The 22,462-nt window shown below is 44.9% G+C and overlaps 1 protein-coding gene across 17 annotated transcripts in view; it reads left to right on the top strand.

Moving 5' to 3' along the window:
* The window catches only part of RBFOX1 (RNA binding fox-1 homolog 1), a 1,962,285-nt gene that overhangs the window by 1,901,038 nt on the left and 38,785 nt on the right, over nucleotides 1-22,462 (top strand). For 14 of the 17 annotated variants that reach the window (XM_081820076.1, XM_081820073.1, XM_081820088.1 and 11 more), the window contains 2 exons: nucleotides 4,159-4,291; nucleotides 13,840-13,879. In XM_081820076.1, the coding sequence (XP_081676202.1) occupies nucleotides 4,159-4,291; nucleotides 13,840-13,879 (173 nt within the window). Of the gene's footprint in view, nucleotides 1-4,158; nucleotides 4,292-13,839; nucleotides 13,880-19,268; nucleotides 19,312-22,462 lie in introns of all 17 variants that reach the window. The other 3 variants (XM_081820089.1, XM_081820085.1, XM_081820079.1) reach the window with 1 other exon arrangement.

Here is a 22,462-nt window from a genome sequence, read left to right as displayed (position 1 = left end):
TTTTTACCTGTGCAATTGACCATTGGTCTTAGTGGCAAGAGAAGAGAGTCACTCAGAATCCTAAACCAGCTGCAGGGGAGACCTCCTCTAATGGAGATGACGAGAAACACAGAAGGCTCAGCCAAAAATCACAGAAGTTAGGGATTATAAGCAGTGTTATATTCATTGTTCCTTGTGGCACACATTTACTGCACTCAGAGATTTGCTCGCTTGCCAGAGAGCACTGTCTGGGGCTCTATGAAGGAACCTGACCCCACAGGTCCTTTGGTAGGTATCAGTGTCTGTGGGGGGGGGGACGTTTGAGTCCTGCTTTTCCCCAGAACAAGAATCTGATCTCCCAATCCCTACACAGCACAGCAATGAACGTGAATTGCAATGAATTAAGGTTTTGCAATAATTCCAAGTACAATGCTTTTATCCAAGTCCTCTCCCTTTTTATCAGAACCACACATATGCCCACTGTGGTTGCCATCTTGGGCCAGCGCAGCACCTGTGAGCTTGGTTGTAGAACGTACTTTTATAGGGATCATGACTGAGGGCCAGTTGTGTCGCTGGCCCCCTGTGTGTGTGCGAACCCCGGGCAGGACACTTCGTATAGAGGGCGGTGTTGTGGAAGGTGCAAGGTGAAGGGTCAGTGCCTCTGTGGTCCCAGAAGGAGGGAGACAAACACCGGTTCACCTCCAAAGGGTATCCAGGCACCTGCTCTGTGCCAGGCACTCTTCTGAATCAACAGGTAGAACAGATAGAGATCTCTGCCCTCGTGGAGTTTACATTCTAGCAACAGTGGGAGTCCTTCTCTTTCATTTCTGTCATCCAAGCTACTTGATTGCTAGTACACCCGGAGAGCTTTGTGGCCACTTCCTTCCAAAGAAGATTAAAACATAAATGAAAGTAGGAAGCAAGGAAGGAAGGAAGAGAGGAAGGGGAGAAAGGAGGATCAAATAAGAAGGAAGGAAAAAGGAAGGAAGTGTTCATTAATCATGATGACAAACTAGAGGCTTGCTAAGGAGACCCCTTGGCAGCCCGAGACTGGTAACAAAAAAGAGATAGCTGAGCAAACCATCCATCTAGGAGACACCCGTGCTTCCTTTATGAAGCCTCGGGTCCAAAGCATGATCTGCACGAACCTCCTTATTTTGCCTAAGGGCACTTGGCCCCTCCAGAAAAGCGTTTTTTTTTAAACCAGGAGTTGATGTGTTGTCTTTCCTGTGTTCCTTTAACAAAATAAGAATCCCTCTAATGTGCCTAGCTTGGAGGAGCCCCCCAAAGCCTTGCATGAAGACCTGTCCTACCTCATCCTGCCTCGGGAGGGACATCCCCCCCCTGTAGCCAAGGGTGCAAATGGAGCCCCGGCTCCACGCTTTCCAGCAGCTTGTGCTGTCCCCGCTTCGCTGCCGAGCTTCTGTTTCACCTTGTATCTCAACATCTAAATCTTCCAAGAATTATTGTAAAACCTGCTTGTCGCTGAGAGGGATCTGGTCTCACTCAGTCTGCACGGGAGCTGGCGATAATGAATGGGTCAGCATAATTACCGTGTCTCCTCACCCAGGCAGCTCTGCCACATTGTGAATTTTTCATTTTCTTTATTTCAAAATCCAGGGCGTTCTTATGAAAACTTAATATTTGAACTGTGGCAAGATGGACTTAGAGTCACAGCCACGCTCGCTCATTTTCTGGCCAGTACTGAAGCAAACAGCTCCTATCTCATTACTTCTGGGCTTCTACGGTGTTAAGACTTACTGGCTTTCCCCGTTAGGAGTGACACCTCTCTACCATTTCAAGCACATTCGCACGAGCCACGGGGTGCGGGTGAGGAGGGGCCGGCCAGCTGAGAGTTAAGTACAGCTGCACGACATGACTTGAACAATAAGAAAAAAAAAAAAGTTAAAAATAACCTTTTAGGGTATGGTCTTTGCAGGCACAAATAGAAAGATAAAATCACTCTGACTTCGTTGTACAGTTCCAGCATTTTACCCTCCATGGTGAGAGAAAGATCTGGTGGAATCCATGAGAACATGCCGAGAATTGCAGGTGATAGTCCGTCAGTCTTTACTTCAGGTTCAAGGGTTCTATTCCAGTCCATGTGATTCTGTGAGGTGTAGGGGATTAGGGATGGCTGCTTCGTCTCCCCATTCCCTGCCACCCCCCCACCCCCACGCAGCTAGGGTATAGCGTATCCAAGGACGCCGTGGCTAATGAACAGATGGGGTTCTGCGCCTGTATATGGTGGTAAGGGGAGAAGCCCCCCGCCCCCACCTTGGCAGTTTGGATATAAGCTAGAAGCAACTTCAACACAGCCTGAGACTCAACATCCTGTGAGCAGTTAGGTGTTCCCCCAAATGGAGCTCCCGGGGAGAGGTGTGCGTGTGCTGATTACCTATGTTTGAAAGCCTCCCTTGTGGTAGGATGCTCTGAGCATGGAGGCTCCTGTCCCTCCCAGCCTTGTCTGTCCTTACGTACACTGTGTGAACTCCCAGGAGAAGGGGAGCAGGGGAGGAGGGGGGGCATGCAGGGGAGGAAAGCCTTGCCGCCCTGCTTCCTTCTACCTGTTCCTCCCTCCCTCTGGAAAGCTCCTGTGTGTCAGAGTAGAGGGTGGGGAAAGAACCTGGGACAAGGAGGGGAGGTTGCAGAGAGAGTCTGTCCATCCTTTGGCCTGCCCACAACTTACAACTTAGTTCTCTTGTTTATGTACTTAAGCCACCCCTACATTCATTCAGGTGTCCAATATTTAGAACCTACTGTGGGTAAGATCAGGGGGCTTCTGCTGACTCGGGGAGGCACGGGCAGAAGTGAAGACAGATGGGCGGGGCGGGGGGAATCCTGGAGCAACTTGCCGGTTGATAGGGGAGAGAAAAGGTAACACATTGACTGAGCCCCCCTTTTTGAAACCAATACCCATGAGAGGTTGGGTGTTTGGGGCCTTTAAAACAGATCTCCTGCCACAGTGGATTCCCCAGTGGGATTTCCCAGAAAAGTGCCTCCTCCCTGGGATGCGGTTTGGGCGCCCTGCCTGCAGTTTAGTGGGGATGGCACGCTCGAGACTGGCACAGTGAGAGCACTGTGAGATTCAGACACGCAGAAGCAAGCAGAAGTGGTTTCCTGAAGGCTTCCTGGGCCCCAGTGCATCCGGATTTGCAGACACCCTAGGAGGAAGGACATCCCAGGCAGAGGCAAGAGAATGAAATATCAGGGGTCTCTGGCATCAGGCTTAATTTCCCTCTTGACTCCTCAGCAAGCCATCCCACTCAGAATTTTCCTCTGAGGAGGGAAACTCAGCCCACACCCTCTTCTGAAGAGTTGCGTTCCCAGACTTCTCTGTAATTACGGTTGTTGTGTGTGCCTTAAAAGCTGTTAAATGGTTTGGAGGCTGATGGGACATCGGTAACCATTTGTTTCTTGGCACATAAGGGATTTGCACACTTGCGATGCATGCACGTGTCTGTAGGAACACTGTATTGCAATTAAAAAATTTTAACTAGCAATATATGTACATAAAAAAATGTGGGAAATAAATAACGGGATAGGGAGAGCAATCAGATAACTAACACACACACAGTTCAGCCCCAGAGATAACTAGGAACACACTGAAATATGTATGTATATGTGTACACAAGTGTATGCGTATATACGCGCACATATAAATATGCACATGTACACATTCCCATACACATGTGCACACAATATACATATTGGCATGCATATTCACCTACTCATGCACACACCTATGTGTGGATACATCATACATGTATATTGTGTGCCCAGACACATAAATCTATTACACACAATATACGTCTGTGTGTGTATGGATAGACGCAGAGAAGTTGGCAACACAAGGCACATACTTCTTGCAATCTACCTTTGTAGAATTTTACCTTTGTGCAGTGAGCTTGTCTCCCGTTACCACGAATTCTTTGTAAATGTTTGCCATTTACCATATTCACTTGGGCACAGGGACCATCGCCTTAACTAGCCCACCTTGTCTGGAATCGCGCCTTGACCTCTCCCTTTGCTGCCGCCTTTGGAACCCCGCCTCCCGGTCGAGAGCCAGGTGTCCAGCCTCGGCCCGCAGAGCGAAGGGTCCTGGGTGGGCAGGTTGTCCTCCACGACAGGTGTGCTCCTGAAAACCTTTGCTCTGCTCTCTCCTTTCCCACCCCGCAGTGCCCGGCTTCCCGTATCCAGCCGCCACCGCCGCGGCCGCCTACCGAGGGGCGCACCTACGAGGCCGCGGCCGCACCGTGTACAACACCTTCCGGGCGGCGGCGCCCCCGCCCCCGATCCCGGCCTACGGCGGGTAAGTGGGGCGGCCTCCCCCGCCGCGACGGCCTCCCGCACCAGCCCCCTCCCGTTTTTGTGAGTGCATGCTGGTCTTGACTGCCCCCCCAGAACCGCCCCAGCATGCAGCCCGGGGCGCGCCTGCCGTGGAGCACCTTGCAAAGAGTATTGAAAAATGAGTGTAATTTGTCCCGTCATGGTTGGTGCCTTTAAGCATTCTACATGTCACATGTTGTTATGTAAATTCTCTCTGAGACTGAATGCTGGAGAACAGAGAAATGGCTACAGCCAAAGATGTATTTCTGGTGATTGCAAACATCTGGCTATTAAGGAGGTTGGATCACATTTGCCCCTTGAATCTGTCCATGGAGGGACATGAAGTCCCCAGACATAAAAGTCACTGGGGTGGTCTTGCTCCCCTCCCCTAAGACACCTTGCTCATCAAGGTTTTATGAACCCTTGCCTGAGAAGAGAAAATTAGGTGTGGAGTCAAATCGAAACATTCGAAAGTTCAAAGAAATTGGAAATAAGACCCGTTTCGGTTGGATTTTCCAAAATGGGCATTTGGCTTCCTTTCCCCTCTGCAAGGAAATGTGGGGTAATGTGTTCCCCATTGGCGGTTTGGTATCTGTGTGCATGGACTCTGGTATTGCCAAGTGAAGATCAAGGAATGACAGGGAATGCGAAGAAACAGTGGTCTTGGTGTGATGGGCTGCAACCCCGCAATGCTACCCTTTCTTTCCTCCTGTTAAGGGATCCCCCTGGAACATTCTCGCACCCCTGGAGTCAGGGAGAAAGGGATGTCTCAGCCGGTCCTCAGGGGATGTTTGGACTGTCCGGGGACATTTTGGGTTGTCACAACAGGAGCAGGAAGGTGCGATGGCATCTAGGAGGGGGAGGCCAGGGATGTTGCTCGACATCCACAGTGCACAGGACGGCCCCCAACGCAGAGTTATCAGACCCCAAATGTCAGTAGCGCTACTCAGAACAACTCAGCCATGCCCAAGGCAGTATGGTCCAAGGCTTTACCAGCCAACGACTGGCTTTCTGGTCTGTAGAAAGAATATGGCTGTGTTCCAGGCTGTATGAAGAGGGTTAATGCATTTTTTATAGTTCTATTCCTTATAAATCTTTTAGAAAACCTGAATTAGCTTAGATCATTTCTCTGTTATACTGATGACAAAGGGAACCACTCTTTTTTTCATTATTTATTCATATCTCACCCACTGCAGAGGAGAGCACTTGAAGTGTTTCAAACACATGCAATGAGACAAAGTTAAGAATATAAATAATCTACATTCAGTCTTCAGGAGGAGAAAACAAAGGCAGAGAGATCGGTCCGTGTTCGTAGTTTCTTGTGTTGTCATTAACCTTGGGTCACTTCTGAGTTTCTTAGTGGACAAAGCAACAGTGAAAATGTCTTTCTCATGGAAAGATGGTGGGTAATAATAAACCAAGGATGAATTTGCCCTAAATTCTCCCCACCCTCCAAAAACACCCATCTGCACCTCCGGAAGCCTTTATCTGACCATGTATTATATGGAAGCATCCACAGTGTTAATCATTATTTCCAGCCCCACAGTGTTGAGCCTGTTTTATAGACCCAGAAATGCAGAAATAAAGACGTGTTATTCCCAAGGTCACACAGTAAGTTGTTATGAAGGGAAAAAACCCCACCAAGTTACCCTGTAGGCTCATGTAATTACTAAAGCAAGATGCATAAGCCATAAATACAAAATTGCATGTTTATACCACATTAGTTTGTCTGAAAATTATTGTCTTATCTTAGTAGACGGTAATTGTAGCTTTTTGGTATATGTACCCTCCGTATCTCACTACTATACTGAACAGGAAAAACAAATAAAATTATATGTCTTATCCTCACATGAACAATTTATGAAAATCTCCCAAAATAACACACCTGCCGTAAAATTGAAATTCGCTAACTTACAATGAACTCGCTCTTTGCCAGGGAAGAACCACGCATAACTAATTAATGCCACGTTCACCAGGGAGAGACACAGGCATCTCCAAATGGTGAAGCAACGTGTTTGTGACTGCTTCAGACATGACTTAATTTAAATATTCCAGCAAGATTCCTAATCATTTTGGTTATAATGGTACATGGTGCCTCTTTGCTGGTAATATTCCAAGTGGAATCCTGAGGAAGATGAAATTCTCAACACAGGAGGAGGAGGGGCAGAAAGGCTAGGGGCGTGCGTGTCCATGTCTGCAAGTTCTATAAGAGCAAAGTGCTGGTTGAAGATAGGAAACTCAGCGAGGGTGTTTTGCTGTATTACAAACTACCTGGAGTGCACTGGCGCCTAATGAGAAAATGTAAACCCAGCATCTTAAATGAAGGTTTCCCTTTTCTTCTGCTTGTTGGCTGAGGCTGCAGGAGACTGCAGGGGGGCAGCTCATTTTGAAAAGAATAGCAGAGGACAACTCATGTCCCAGCAGATATGGGCTGGAGTGGTGAGAGCCCTGAGCTTGAGTGGAAGCAAACAGCAGAGAGATTGGAAACCTACTTCTGTTTCCAGAAAGTGACGTTATCAGGATTCAGGTGGTCCAGGTGATTGTGTGGGTTTCCTGTAGCCGTTTGTCTCCAAAGTCCTTTGAGGGGAGATTTGTAGAGTCGACTAATGTCTTTACTCCAGTGCAGTTCAGCCTAACATCCCTTTTCTCAGTTCCAATGCATTGTCTTGCACCTTTGAGGAGTTCCTTCTAGTTAGGGGCAGGGGGTACCATATAAATTAATAATTTCAATAAATGTGATAAGTGCTAAGGGTGTTCTGTGAGCACCAAGGAAGGCCCCTTAGCTCAGCTTGGGTTTTTAGAGAAGGCTTCCGGCAAAAGAAGAAATGTAGGATGCACTGAAGTCCAACCACTTCCTAAATTGCCATGCTGAGATCCCATTCTGCCATTCTCCCTCACACCCAGTGATCCCCATCTTTTCTAAGATGTCACCCAGCGAGCTGCATTTATTATGATTTTCTGTTTGTCATCAGTTGAAGATAGAGCTAACTGCCAACCTAAACCTGTGCTCTTCATGAAGTATGTAATATATACTTTGTTACTGAAATTCCAACCAAAAATGTGTCATTTATCCTATGTCCATTTATGGCTTCCATATTGTTTTCCCAATATATTGAAAAACAAAATCTGGGCACCTGGGTGGCTCAGTCATTTAACCATCCGCCTCTTGGTTTTGGCTCAGGTCATGATCTCACAGTTGGGGGTTCAAGCCCCATGTCAGGCTCTGTGCTCAGTGTGGAGTCTGTTTCAGATTCTCTCTCTCTCTCACTCACACACACACACACACACACACACACACACACATTCTCTCTCTCTCTCAAATAAATTTTAAAAAGAAATCCCACAGAACCTCCATGGCTACTTCTGTGGAGCTTTGGGTGACCCTCGGAGGTATCCAACATTGAGATAGTCCTACAGGCAGATTCACCAAGCATGCCTTCCCATTTATCCATTTCCTTTGATTGATACGGTTTTCTCCTCCACATCCTGGTATTCTCTGAAGTCCCTCCCAGCAAGTAAAGAGCACAGGTTCTGGGGAGGCCCTATTCTCTTCTTTCTCACATAGCTAAAAAGAAACTTCTTGGGACATTAATACCTGATCATTTGCTCTGGGGGAGGGTGTTCTGCTTGGACCACGGAGGGACCACAGGAATGGGTGGAAAACCTAGACTGATCCAGCCAACTCACTGTTGATTGTCAACATTAACTGAATGAGGATGGGTGATGAGTTAGAAACCTAGTGTCCCACCCCTTTCCTGGGAGGCTCCTGCAGTTCATAGACACCTCATTCCCTGCAGACCACAGAGTTGGCTTTGGACGGAGGCACTTCAATAGTTTATGGAATATGTAGATCATAAATAAAATATTAACTAGTGAATGGTTTCCGAGAGAGCTGAATCACCTGGTCTGCCATATTTCTCCTTGCATTTAATCCTGGAGTCGGTTTTGATAGAGAAGCCTCCATGTCCGGTCTGTCTTCCTATGTCTCACATGTGGGAGAAATTACCCATTGGGCGATTGCCATCCAAAGGAGCTTGCAGATTGATGACCCATGGATGGAGATGGCAGGTAGATGCACTGGAGACACATCCCCCGGACTCAATACAACATCTGATACTAGAAGACAGTACCTGAACCCCAACACTCCCCCAAAGGAATGCTGTGAGACTGGCCTCACCAAATTCTTGTTCTTAATTAATTAGCTACTTAACTATTAAGCAGCTGCTTACCAGGTGCATGCTCTGTACCATGCATATCATCTGGGGACACAGTAGAGCGCTCTAATGGAGCATCAAAGAATATTTTAAAAAATTGTTGCTACTCTAAGCTAAAAGTCCAGCATCTGCTACAGGGGTTTGGTCTTGGTTCTCTGGGTATCTTTGAACAAGGTGTTCTATACTTTCTCAGGAAATTAGTTATGGCACATCTATGTACAACTTCTCAGAGTTACCTTGAGAAGTGGTTTGAGGACACTGTGCTATTTTTGTGTATTGGAGAGCTGTGGTAGTATCCCAGGAAAAAACTCTTAAAGCTGGCCCGTGCAAGAATGAACCCCACACATAGATCCTTGGGAACGCTTTCAGGGTATGTCCTAGGAAAGCGTCTGACACCAGCCTCTGGAGCTATGTGTATGTGCCTCTCTGGCTATAAATGAACCACACTTTCTGGCTTTAATTTCTAAATGTCTAATCCTCAGACTGTATTGTCTATTGTTTAGGACCTTTCTCATTTAATATGAACACTAGGAACCAAAGTCATCATCCATTATCAGAATATTTTCCAGAATTCTCTCTAGCTTTTTGTTTGTATGTTCGGTTTTGGTGTGAATTCTTGTTCAAACTTCCAGCCAGTTTTGAAGTGTGACCTCTTTTACATTTTTTAAAAAGCTTCTGATTTGACTGCATCTATAGACAAACACCATAAATCAGTGGTTCTTAAATTTTGGGGTGGAGGGGAGCGTTATGTCACAGATGCCTTTAGTAATTTAATTAAAAATGTGTTTTCACTAGGAAAATGTTGGTGTACACATACATCTATCTGTACACAACATAATAATATACAAATGCTAGGGAGTTTATGGAACCATATCTATTCAAAAACAGCTAGATTTTAAACGCATTAAAATTTTAATTTATTTTCTACTTAGAAGGGGCAGCAAGGTAGAGCAGGTTTGAATAACCTCTCCTATAGGAATGCATTTATGGGGATATATTCTATTACACAAACAGATTGTATAGTTTGGGCATCCTCTACTTTCCTTTTTTTTTTTTTTTTTTAAGTAATTTGCTGTAGTGCAATCATTCCCTGCTTGCATTCAACCAAATATTTAACTACTCTTATTACCTTTCTAAGAAAATGAGTTGCGCATTTGCATTATGTTCTTGCAAAAGCATATTGCAGGCCCAAAGTAATTGGCAAGCAATGCAATTACTTTTGCGTGGCTAGACAGACCGTCTTTGCATTAAAATTGTACTGCACCTGTTCAATGCATGACGGCAACTCCCCTCTCTTGTACGGGGCCTCGGTTAATTTATCTCTAGATCCGTACTAGCCACCAACTCCTGCTCTCCTTTCCCTACACGTCTGATATTTTAAGTGCACCTGTTTCGTGGGGCTTTAAAAAGTCTTTGGACGCATTACTGGAAACCAGCGTTAGAGTCTGTAAGACCTTTCTTATAACCAGCTCCTGTTTAGAATAGGGCCTAGGAGACTGGTCACTCTCCTAAGTCACTGCCGTCACAAATGTAAAGAAAAAGAACACGTGGAAGGCAGTGTCCCATAGAATGATGAGCTTATTCGTCCCCGGGCCAGCAGCATTAGCATCCCCTGATCCTTGTTAGGAATTGGAATTCTTAGACCCCCATCCAGATCTCTTGAGTCAGAAACTCTGGGCTGGGTGTGTGGCCCAGTCATCTGTGTTTTAACAAGCCCTCAGGTGACCTTGTGGGCATGCTGAAGTTTGACCACTATCTGCCACAGCAGTTCAAAGAGGACTGAGAAGCCAAGACTCCCTGGACTAGAATCGCAGCTCAGCCAACAGGTGGTTCACTCCAGTTTAGTTTCTTTATATTTGAAGAGCAATGCCAGTCTTCTCCAACTCATGGGGGTATAATGAGGGTGAAATGGGCTAATGAGCACACGATGCTTAGACCAGGAACTGACACAGAGTCATCATTCTAGAAATGTGAGGACCAGTAGTGTTCGGGCTTGGGCTATCGCCAACAGCTTAGGAGGAGAAACAGCATTTTGGTGAAAGTGGCAGCTCATCAGTTGGCTTTGTTTCAGACCACCAAAGAGGCAGCCATATCAGTTCCTTGTTTTTAGAGTTATCCTGAGAATAGATCACTCACCCTCTCCATCATCCCCTCCTCCCCCACCCCCGACAACGTGCAGGTGCAGCACTCGGTGAAAACGGGCACTCCCTGCGGCGTGCGGTTTATAATCGCAGTGGGAATTCTTAGTTTCCTTTCTCAGCAAAGTCCCGCAGTCTGCTGGGCCTCTGAACCCTGCAGGCCCCTTAAGGAGGAGCCCGGGACCCTCTGGACACTAGGGCTTGCATGGTCTGTTCCCTTTGCCTGGACTGCTCTTCTTCCCCCTCGACCAGGCTGAGGCTTTGAGATCTCCGAGGCGCTTGCTCAGCCACCCTCACCTCTGCTGCCAGCCCTCCTCCTTCCACTACCCTTTCCGAGCACCTGTTCCTCCTCAACCCCCATCCAAGCTGCAATTTTATATTTATGTACATGCATGCACATGACTTTGTGACAACGTGGCCCCTCCCTGTGAAGCTCCCCAAGGGCCGGTTTAGTGATGGACACACTCTGGCTTGTCTGTGCCTTTAGTATAGTTGTTGGAGGACAGTAAGCATCTCGGGAGCAGAGAGAAAGTACTCATCATTCGGTGTGTGGGGGCTTGTCAAAATGAGGATGCTGGATCACCTTTCTTTTTGGTTCTCCGTCTCATAAATGTGGGATGTCAGAGGCCCAGAGGAATTTTCCATGGCCTACAGTGGAGGGCCAAGCCGGGCACAGTTTCCCCTGCTGAACGAGGGCCGGTGTCGGGGCCTGTTCTTGCCTCCCTTCTGAGAGTTTTTGGTGCCAAAAGACTTGACACGGAGGCTTGTAGCCGGCCACCACACACAAGAACCTGAGCTGGCGAAAGAGGCCACTCTTCCAGCCGGACCCAAGCTCAGACACTCCCGGTCCCTGTGGGTGTGCGTGGGAACAGTCCCATGTCTAGGCTGGGCTCGCCTCTTTATGATTCCCAGAAGTGCAGTCACAGACTGGGTCCCCGTCTACATATATGTACACAGAGGCATTATTTCCCATGTTTATATTAATATGTAGTTAAAATATGAATATTTTGTTCACCCCCGGATCTCTTTCTGTACTCCGATGTCAAGCTCTGTGCTCATTGCTTTGCACGCAACACCCCACTGCATCCTCCTTTGAGATAGCCACTTCCTAGCCTCTCGCCCCATTTTACAGATGAGTACATGATGCTCAGCAAGCATAAGCGATGAGCCTAGCGGCTCACAGCTGCTGGTTGGTGAGGCTGTGACCAGATGCCCATGTAGTTCCCGTCTAATTTGGCTCTTGAAGGATGACCTGGTTTTGGAGGTGGCTATTGGGAGAGCAGGTGTTCCCAGCCGAGGCATAGCAATGAAAGAATGGGGCAGAAGCAGAAGCCGTTTTGCCACGGCTACACAACTCACTTCTGTGGTTCGGTGCCCAGACTTAATATTTGTCACTCTCGTCCATTTCCTCAGATCTATTCCAAGTCCTGTTGGCAGAGACTGGCCCTGCCTTTTGACCCCCAGCAGACACTATCGATGTTGGGAAAGCTGAAAACATAGCTCAGGATGCTGCATACCTCAGTATCTCAGATTAGGGTTTTATGCTGCTTGATGAGTGCTCTTGTGAACTGTGGTCCTCTTGGATCAAAATGAAAATAGCCGAAAGCGATTCCTACCAACCTCCTTAGCGTGTGAAATCCCTGTCACATTTTTAAGGATAATGGTACTTGGGGTCTAGCCAATCAAGTCTGAAAAGCTCTGAGAAGCACTCTGTAGGGTTCTCCAGCAAACCAGTGTCACAGCTGTGCGTGTGTGTGTGTGTGCACGCATGTGCACACGTGTGTGCGTGTTTCGAGTGCCTTCCTTTGGCTCCATATGCTTGGCTTACGTGTGGGTCCGCTCTCTCCCGAAACCTGCCGGCCCCCCTTTGGTAATCAAAGTCGTGTTTCTGTTAGAACCCAGCTCCATTCGATGATGGAGCTCACTGGACCTTTGCCAGAATCATAAATCATCTCCGAACTCCATGGGGAGATCTCAGGGAAAGTTATTAATAACAACTACCATCCCATGGAAAACATGCATTTGGTAACACCTGCTTTTATACTCAGTACGTCCTGTGATCCTCCCGAAGGCCTGTGAGGCATGCAGGCTCCATGCAATCCTCATGAAACCCATTGTAATGCTTAGAAATTGGGAGCCACTTTCCCATGATCACATGGCTGTAAGCTTTTCTTCCTGGCTGTTTCACTCAAGGTATACCAGGAAATTTCTGGAGAAGTCCAGGATATTTTCTGCCTCCTATGAAGTACCTTCTCTCCGGAATGACTCTCTGGGTGGTGACGACAGAGTCCCAGCGAGGCCAGGCTTATTCAGTCATAATGTGGGGCTTGCTTAGCGGGGATATAATTTATGAAAATGTACACAGGGCACATGTATATATACATGTGTACGTGGGAGCCCACATACATATGCACATGTGCAAATACACACCACTACACGCATTACACACTGTATACATCCATCTGCACACACACACACACGCACTTATACACATGGGCATGGTATACACACACATCCACCCACATGCATGCACAGAGCACACACACATATACAAACACGTATCATCTTGCACACACATACACACATGCTCATACACACATATAATCAGAGATATTTTCCTACATTTACCACAAAAGAGTGGCACCTGGAATTACCAAATATAATAATACTACAGGGTGAAAGAATCTAGAAGAACATTTCTGGAATCATTTGGGTTGTCCGGCTCTCCTAAAGTCATTCAGCTACAACACATACTGAAAATGCGACAGTCTGTCCCCCTCCCCTTTATCGATCTTATATTTTAAGCAGACAATTTTTTCCCCCTGGGGGGGAGCTATGCAGTGGATTGAATGCAAACTCTGCCTCCCCTGTCTGTCTAGGCCACTTAAACTGAAATCCTCCCCCGTGCATTTCCACACCCCCTCCTGAAAGAGTGGCAAGTCGGATGCCCAGCGTGCCACCACGTCCTGATTCTGGGCCAGCACCGAACCCCGGCCTAATTTTCTCGGGCTGATGGACAGCTGTTGTCTCCAACCTCCTTAACCAACACGAAAACTATCCTCGGTTCCTGTGTTTTGGATCTTTGTAACCAGACTAACTTCACTAGTGCAGGGGTTGGTGTGTCTGCATGGGGAAATGCACTAATATGGATGTTTCTCTTTGTGTGTGCACCCTTGCAGTGTTGTTTACCAGGATGGATTTTATGGTGCAGACATTTATGTAAGTATTCATTAACGTGCATGCCACCCCTGTTTCCTCCCGGAGTCATTCTGTTTACAAGTTTGCTGCAAGTTTCCTCCTCCCGCGTCTGTGGGAAAGAGTGCAGGGACGTATCCGCAGGGCAGAAGACCTGCTCCCGACAGCCACCATGGCTGTTGTGGGGTGGCATTAGCTCTTACATTAGCTTCAGAAGACATGGGAACACCCCCTAAAATAGATGGCATTTCTCTCGTGTCAAATTAAAGACTCTCCCCTCCCCCCAAAAAAATTCTCTCAGGTTTTCAGGATGGTCTGTGTGTTTTCAGTATAATATTTAGGATAACGGCTGTAGTTACCAGCTGTAGAGGTTAAAAGATAGTTTCATGGCTGCCTTTTTTTTTTTTTTTGATGTTTTCCTGTAAATACATTTAATTGTTCATAGTAATAGCTCTAGAAAGAACCCCTCCCATTTTGTCTGGATGATTTTAGCCAGAAACATCTCTAACAAAATGTAAGCCAACTTGACCATGAAACCCTATTTTCTTCCTTATTCTTCCGTTTCCCCCCAAACCATTACCTGACTTCAAACTGTTTGTTAAATTTAGAATTGTTTATTAAATGGTACCACTTTATTAAACTTTTCACTTTCAGAAAAGAGTAGGATGGTTCTCATTATGGGCACCATAATTAAACTTACCTAAATAGATCTAGAGGTACTTTTTCTCCCACATTATGATATTAGCTGCAATGTTAGGAAAATAACCTGGAATAAACACAATTTAAAATAGATGGGCAGGACCAGGGGCTGTTTTTTAAATCATATACTTTTTTATTACAAGTGATCTCAAGTAAGTTCACTGGAATCATATTTGTCATCTTATAAACTAGATAACAGAGAAAAATAAATCCGTATTTCTGACCAAATTGATATCATTTACTAGAAAATGGGAAAGACACTATTTATTTAATTTTCTTCCTTTTGAATTTCAAATAATTACAATTTTGAGACATAGTATTAATCTCCATCAATGATGCATATAGTTGAGTTCTATCATTGCATCAAATACATTTATTATAATCTGTGGGTTAGTATTTTTTTCATAATAAAATGAACAAACAACCTACACCCAGTGAACAACCAATTTCTTATTTTTTGTGTAGTTTAATCCATGCCTCCAAATATCCTCTTTAAAAAAAAAAACAAAAAACTTTCAATGCATACCATTATAAACAGGCAGGCTGGGGCTGGGCATCCTCAAGCCCATCCACATCCTTAGAAACCTAATGAACCCAACATCAGTCTACACCCTCCCCCAGTGTAGCCTCTAGATAGAGCATACCTAAGTTTAGGGCTTTTTTTTTTCAATTTGGGAAATGGGGAGAAGAGAAGGGATGAAAAATGAGGGAAAAAGACAACCAAAAAAAAAACAAACAAACAACCCAGAAAACAAAAAAGAAAACTATCTCCATCAACAGTCACCAGTGGGGATGGGGGGGAGTGCCCGCCTCTCTGTGCCTCAGTTTCTTCATTTGTAAACTGACAGCAATTGACTATTAATTTGTGCTGTCCTGTGGATATATCTGGTGGGCGTCTTTCCCTGCCTCTTAGATGTTTGAGTAGCAGGAGGGAGGAGCTGCCCAAACGCAGAGTCTATTGGATCACAGACACAGGGAAAGAACGCACTAGAAAGAGAAGTGGGCAGATGTGTCTGTGCTGGTTGGCCCTAGAGACCACAAATGGACATCCATGAGAACAAAGCAAATGGAGGGAGCAGAGACATGCAGAAGGGAGCAAATGTGCCAGCTTCCAGACTAGGCAGGAAGATAAATTCCATTCAGGGAGGAAAGCTACGAAAAAGGTCCCTTTGTCCTTTAAGTTCCCTTAGTGGTTTTGTTTCCCCCAGATTCCTCATATCTGGGCCAAGCCTGCCGGGCATAGTGGCGTAGCCCCGACAGGTGTCTGGGTGCCGCCCGCAGAGAGATTCTGTCTGGGGGCGGCGTGTCTTGTTTTTGCCATGCTGCGCTTCCCCAGTGTCAAGGTTTAGAAGACTGCTTCTCTCATTCTTTGCAAGCCACTCTTCTAGCCAAAAAAAAAAAAATTTAGATCATTTTTCCGCTGTTCATATTATATGACAATAAGGTATTTCAGGGGGTGGTTCCAAATAGGCAATTAGGGGACAGAAGCACTTACTGAAATAACTTGGAGCCTTGTTTACCCAGCACTTGTTTCTGTCCTCTTTCCGAGAAGATAGTCCAGGCCTTGCAGACCTTCCTGACTATACTGCTCTGCGTAAGATGGCAAGTTGGGAATATTGCTGCCAGGTAATGTGTGTCTGTGGGGCACAGTGAGGGACTAGACCGCCCGTTACGGCAGCGAAACAAGGGCTCATCGATGGCCTTATGTCCATTTAAGGGAAAGAAAGAATATGAATAGTTCCTGCACTCTTAAAGTTTACAGAGCAGGATTCCTCCTGGCTAGAAGTACCTTACAATCTGGAATGTGCTTTTTCAAGCTGCCACCCCTGCCTCCCTTGTGGTACTGGTCTGTTCTTACGACTGGAACTGTCCCCAGGGCACCGTTTCTTGAAGGAATGATGATTAACAAGGTTCGTAAGAAAGTATGCGAGGTTCTATTTTATTTAAAGGAAGTTTCTGGCTTGCTCCTTCAATCTCATTAAAAATCGTGCACAATAAATAGGGTTAGGGCAATCCTGAGAGGTCCTGGGACAGGCGTTAGACACCTGGGTCACCTCTAACAGGTTTAAATGTCCTCTTTCATTTTCACTTTACTGGGTAGAGTAGTGAGCTTCTAGCTTTGGTCACTGCTAAGGACGGCACAGGCAGGCCACCCTCCAGTTCTTCCTGCTCAAGCACTGTCCCCCCTCAGAAGCTGTCACAACACATGCACTAGACCATGGCCTCCACCCCTTCTCTCTGTCCTGCAAGGCCTTTCCATCCCTCCCCCGCCCTCCCCCCCCCCCACCTGATGTTGGAGGCCTTGGGCATTTCTCAGTCCTAACGGAGCACATAGGATTTGAAAGACCTGCAGGAGAAGCTCGGACTCTGGCCATAGGGGACATGCTCAGGCCCAGTGTGGATGGCCATTCATCAGAGAGGATGTAGCGGATTTCGAAGTCAGGAAGGACAGTATGAAAGGTCATTACCTGGGTCCTTTCTACCCGAGGACATGCTATACACACACACACACACACACACACACAAACACACACACACACTTTTATTTCAGAAGATAGGAATTTATCTTACATAACTAGCCTATCTAATCTGCAAGTTCGCCATGATTGCTTAGTGGTGCACATAAATGATTTTTTTTTTTTTCATGAAAAACTGAGTCACAGTAAAGAGAAAAAAAATAATAGTGGTAGTGATCCATGGGATTGACAACCTGTTCGAAAATTGACGTAGAAGGACTAAGTTCCTTGGGCCTACAAAGCAATCCGTTCTATTTGGGGGTGAAGCTATGGATCTCAGGAGACCAGAATTGGCCACAGGCTGAAAGCAAGTGTGGCTTAACTGCATTTATCCAGACATTTGTCTTCCCCAGCTCAGGGAGCGATCCAAGGGTATGGCATTTGATCAAAAGATAACTATTGAAAATGGAAATAAGGCCATTATAATAGAGCTATTTAAAAAGAAGGTACTAACTCAGTGGAAAGTGGAGTGAGAGAGTGGAGCACTGGAAGGAAGGGAAGAGAAGACAGTGGGGAGGGGAGACCGAGAAAGAAACACTGATAGACGATGGAACAGGCAGGCCACCCATCCATGCAGCCATGAGGCTGGTATGTTTCAGTGAGATTCCAGTGCCTGTTCACATGATTCTTAAATTCCGTTATACAAGTTCCTGGCTGACGCCATGGCTAAACACAATTATTTCTGCATTCGTGTCACTCTGCCATCCATGGATCTTAAAGAGGTGTCCTCATTTCACCCATGTAAACATGGATAACTGGAACACAGAACTTCTCCAAATAAACCCCAAGTCCTTATTTCTGGGACCCCACTTTCATCGGGAGTTGGCTGCGAGTCAGCTAATATTAGACAGCTCAGACACCACAGGGGCAACTCCACAAAGGACTTAAGCATTACTATCTTTACTGCCTTCCCTCCTCCCCTCAGCACTGGAGGGGAGGAATTGCCTCCACCCGTTAGCTCCACTTTTGTTTTCAGAGGGGGACACTTTTCCTCAGAAAAGAGATGAAATGATTTGTCCAGAAATGTTCATTGACATTGGGGTCTGAGCCCACATGATCTGGCTTCAGAGTTCAATGCTTAAGCCCAGAGCCAACAGAGTAACGTCCTTGCCCTCATTGAGCCAAACTCTGAGAAATGCAGTGAAAGGAAAGGAGGAAGATGAGAAGTAAGAGGATAATGAGGAGGATAATGGGGTAGGAGGGTCATGGAGAACAGTATCTCTACTTGAAACTTTCCAATAAGCAATGGGAATGAGAGAGAGAAGAGACTAGAATGTTGACACGCATAGTCCACAGGCTTAAATTTACTAAATCTAAGGCCAAGTAAAGGTTAAGATACACACACACACACACACACACACATACATTTATGAGGCAGGTCCCATAATCTCTTACAGCATTCCACCACATCGATGTCTGCCCTAGAACTGGAAAATTTCACTTTAAACTAGAACCAGTCACATGAAAGATTAAGCTTGCCCACAAAAAACTCCCACATCTAGAAATTGCATCCCAGTCTGTCCGAGGGGTTCTACTTGAGATCTTGTTGGCGTTGGACTTGAATGAGGTTGTGACATATCCTTGATACATACATTATTGGCAACTTCTCTAGACACATGCATGCACACATAATTTTTCCAGTCATATATATTAAAAGTAGCTTTGGTAGCTTCAACGTGATTCATTAATTCACAAAATTCAATTGTACTCTCTGTTGTTATGTGATATTAGATTTTTAAAATAAAGGCATTGATACAGTTATGGTTGCTCTGTGTTGTCATCTTAACTGCCTCAATAATTAGGCATCAAAGCTAAATCCTCAGGTTTTCCAGAGAATTCTAATCATGAGATAAAGAGAGAAATTTGAATTAGTTAACTTCCACTGTTGTGTTATGCTTAGAAGGATAAGAAGCCATGAAAGTATCCTTTTTTCTTCTCTAAAAATAAACACAGGTTATGGCACAAATACAATCAGTAGGGTTTGATCCCCACCCGCACCTTCTTGATACACTGGGTTACAGAGCTCGGCAGCTAAAACCTCCTTCTTTTGGTTTGATGGGTCATTCTCAGAAGGCCTTAGTGAAGTAAGAGAAGCAAACTTGTAAATGAATTGCTCTGGAATTTCTGTCTGACTTATGCATTTTCTTTTATTTATTTCATTTTTGCATTGAAAACATTACATTTCTGTTTCCTTATAGAGTAGTGTATCAAGAGCCTGTGTATGGCAATAAATTGCTGCAGGTATGAAATCCCGACTGGTGGAAAAACTCATCACTATGATTGTGGGTTTGCTGTGAAATCCTACTAACAAGACAATTCTGGGGAGGGGAGATGTTCTCTAACATAGAAGGAGGAAAGACTTAACTGAATTTTCCAGTTTCGATGTGAATGCTTCTAGAATAGAGATGCACATCCTCAGATTTCCCCTGTTCGCTAGATCATGAGTGTATCAAAATGGAGATCTGACTTGGCTATAAATTTCCTGGCTTAAAATGCATCTACACCCAATTAATATAAATTCAGTGAAAAGACTTGCAAGGTTTCATTGTATCAACTGTCTGGGTAATTTTGTAGTAGGTTCCTGGAGTCAACTGGAATGGTTAAGCAAAAAACTTATTCATCCAGCATTGAGGGTCAGCACAGCTAACGTAACTTTACCTGGTTTCATTGTAGCTTCTTATAAATTTATTTCACACCTATTGCTATAGCTTTCAACCCTATTACTGACTACGGAAGCAACCCCCAAATGAACCAATTTGTAGGAAGAAAAAAGAGCAACACATCCATTGGAGTGTAGCTGGCCGAGTCTCCCAATATGGTCTATAACCAACATTAAAACTGTCAAATAAAATGAAAGAAGAACGTAAAACTAAGGATGATCAGTGGGAGTTTGATTACATGGATTTCCCTGTAACATGCAATTCCCATTTTTGTTCTGTATTAAGTCAATTAAGAAAGTATATTCTTTTTTAACCATGAGAATTAATCAAGTTTTAATGAGAAACCTAGTACAAAAGGGGGGGTACTTGGATCTAGGCGAGAACAAAATAATTTAAATTCCTGAGATCAACTTTTATTTTTACGTTTCAGGAAAAGTGATTTTCAATTGCCACAATTCAAAAACAGCTGAATGTATGATGCAGATAAATTAGGGAGCAATTACTTATGTTTAAGTGTTTCATTTTGCAAATGTTCTTATAAATGTTTTAGTAAAAATAAATAAATACACACACATACCGCAGTATATACCAATCCACCTTGTAGATTGCACAAAATGAGATCCTTGGGTATTCTTAGAAATGGGGAGGCTTCTGTCTAGGATTAAGCCCTTTGCTACTTTATACAGTTAAGCTGAAGAGAAAATACACATACACCCACACACACACACACACACACAGACTTTACAGCACTACCCATCCCCATGTCTCCACCAGGACACAAACATTTCACCTCTCTTCCTACGTCATTTGGATACTAGAACATCATTTTCCAAAAGTATGCTCTAAACTAAAAAATGTGATTTCCTTTGTTAAATGACTCTGAGATGCACTAAGGATTTACAGTGCTCATCAATATTGTTTTAGAAAGTTCCACAGATGGAGTAGCCAGTTTCGTTTTGTTTAATATGGCATTTCCCAAACCCGTTTGGTCATGGAAAGGTTTCTTTTCCTCTATTAGTATTCCACAAAGTACAGTTTTGAAAATGCTTTGTTGGAACACCATTAGAGGTTCTCAATCAGTAACTCACCCCAACCTCCAGAGGTCTCGCTAGCAAAGGAAATGTTTCTGACAATATGAGTCGGGATCTTTGTGGCCACTTCTGGTGATGGTGGCAGAGGTGGGAGGGAGAATTCATAATGGCCATTTACAATTTATATTTTATATAAGGCCTCATTTATAGCTTGCTGCCCAATACGTGAAAAATGAGTATAGTTTATGAGTAGGAAGCACAGAACCATGTTGTGCTTGCCATTTGGTCTGGTAGTGGGAAAAATCTAATTGTTAAGGATGCATTTTTGTCCTAAGCTCAGGAAGACTGGTTTCAACATGAACATGGTTTGGTGCCAGCAAATGGAAGTGAGCGTTCCTTTTTCAGACATTAGCACAGAACCTTGCAGAAGCTCTGGCTATGCTCAGCGAGCTGCAAAATATGGAGCAATAAAATTGATTAGAGTCACCTGTTAGAAAGGCAAATTAAAGCAATTTGTATTTTTTTTATCATTTTACAGTGTATGCACACATACACAGAGTTAATACACAACTCTGTTATTCCCCTAATGTGGATTTCATACAAAAGAAAAATAGCAAAAGAAGACAACGCAGTATATAGACATGGTGGTATCAAGCCCCCTGAGTCTTTTCTTTTTCTGCTTATTACCTATTTGAGGGATCACTTAGACCTGGACTGTCCAGTACTGAAGCCACCAGCCCCATGTGGCCCTTGACATGTAAAGTCAGATTAACTCAAATTAAACAAATTAAAAACTGCAGTTTGTTTTACCAGCCAACATTTCAAGTGTTCAATAGTCACTTAGGACCAGTGACAACTGTATTAGACAGCTCAGAGGCAGAACATTGCTATCACCAACAGACCTACTGGACAGGTAGGAGACCCCTGCTCAAGGTCAAAATCTCTCCACTGGCTCCACAGACTTTGGCAAACTATGACCTTGAGTCTTAAATAGGAAATGCTGGTAAACAGATTCCTAAATATCCAAGACCAGGATATTGTCAGAGCATTGACCATTTTTGCCTGTCTCACATAGAAGCACACACTTACTTTGTCTAAATGGGCAAGTCACGTGAAAATAATGGAGAGGATGGGTCCTTCCCAAGGCGTCATAGACAAGCACGTCTGCTGTGCAGAAGGATCCCGGTTGCACACACATCCATTTTATGTTCATACGATAAATATCAACTGGCAGTCAGTGAGGCTCATTTTCGTTATCTGCTATTTGCACTACAGCTGTTCTTTGCACTTATCAAACTGGCTACCCATTTTCACTGATGGAAACAATCATGGAAGCTGGGGACACATTCTGAGTTCAAACCTAGAGGGTATGCACGGGGTGGGGGGGGTTGCTAGAAATCTTTTCTGGGGCCAAATTCACAGTCACCAAATTATGATTGATTTACCTGGCCCTTGATGCAAATACCTTTGCAATGGCTTTTACTTTTTATTCCGGGAGAGAAAAATACACACACACACACACACACTTTCTCCATCCAAGCTTTCAGCTAACGGCAGTTAGTGCCTTCTAGCAATCAACGAACCAGCTCCAGCCCCTCCGTGCCTCATTGTTTAATATACACACCTGCACACCTGTGCCTTTCTGGACGCATCATGAAAGCCAAGGAGATGGACAAGCAGATAAAAAGAATGACTCCAGAA

Source organism: Leptonychotes weddellii, chromosome 5 (assembly GCF_054177405.1).
Source record: "Leptonychotes weddellii isolate Sample4059 chromosome 5, ASM5417740v2, whole genome shotgun sequence".
In the NCBI taxonomy this organism is placed as follows: domain Eukaryota; kingdom Metazoa; phylum Chordata; class Mammalia; order Carnivora; family Phocidae; genus Leptonychotes; species Leptonychotes weddellii.
Note: the sequence above shows the minus strand (reverse complement) of the source record. Positions and strands in the feature narration are given on the sequence as shown.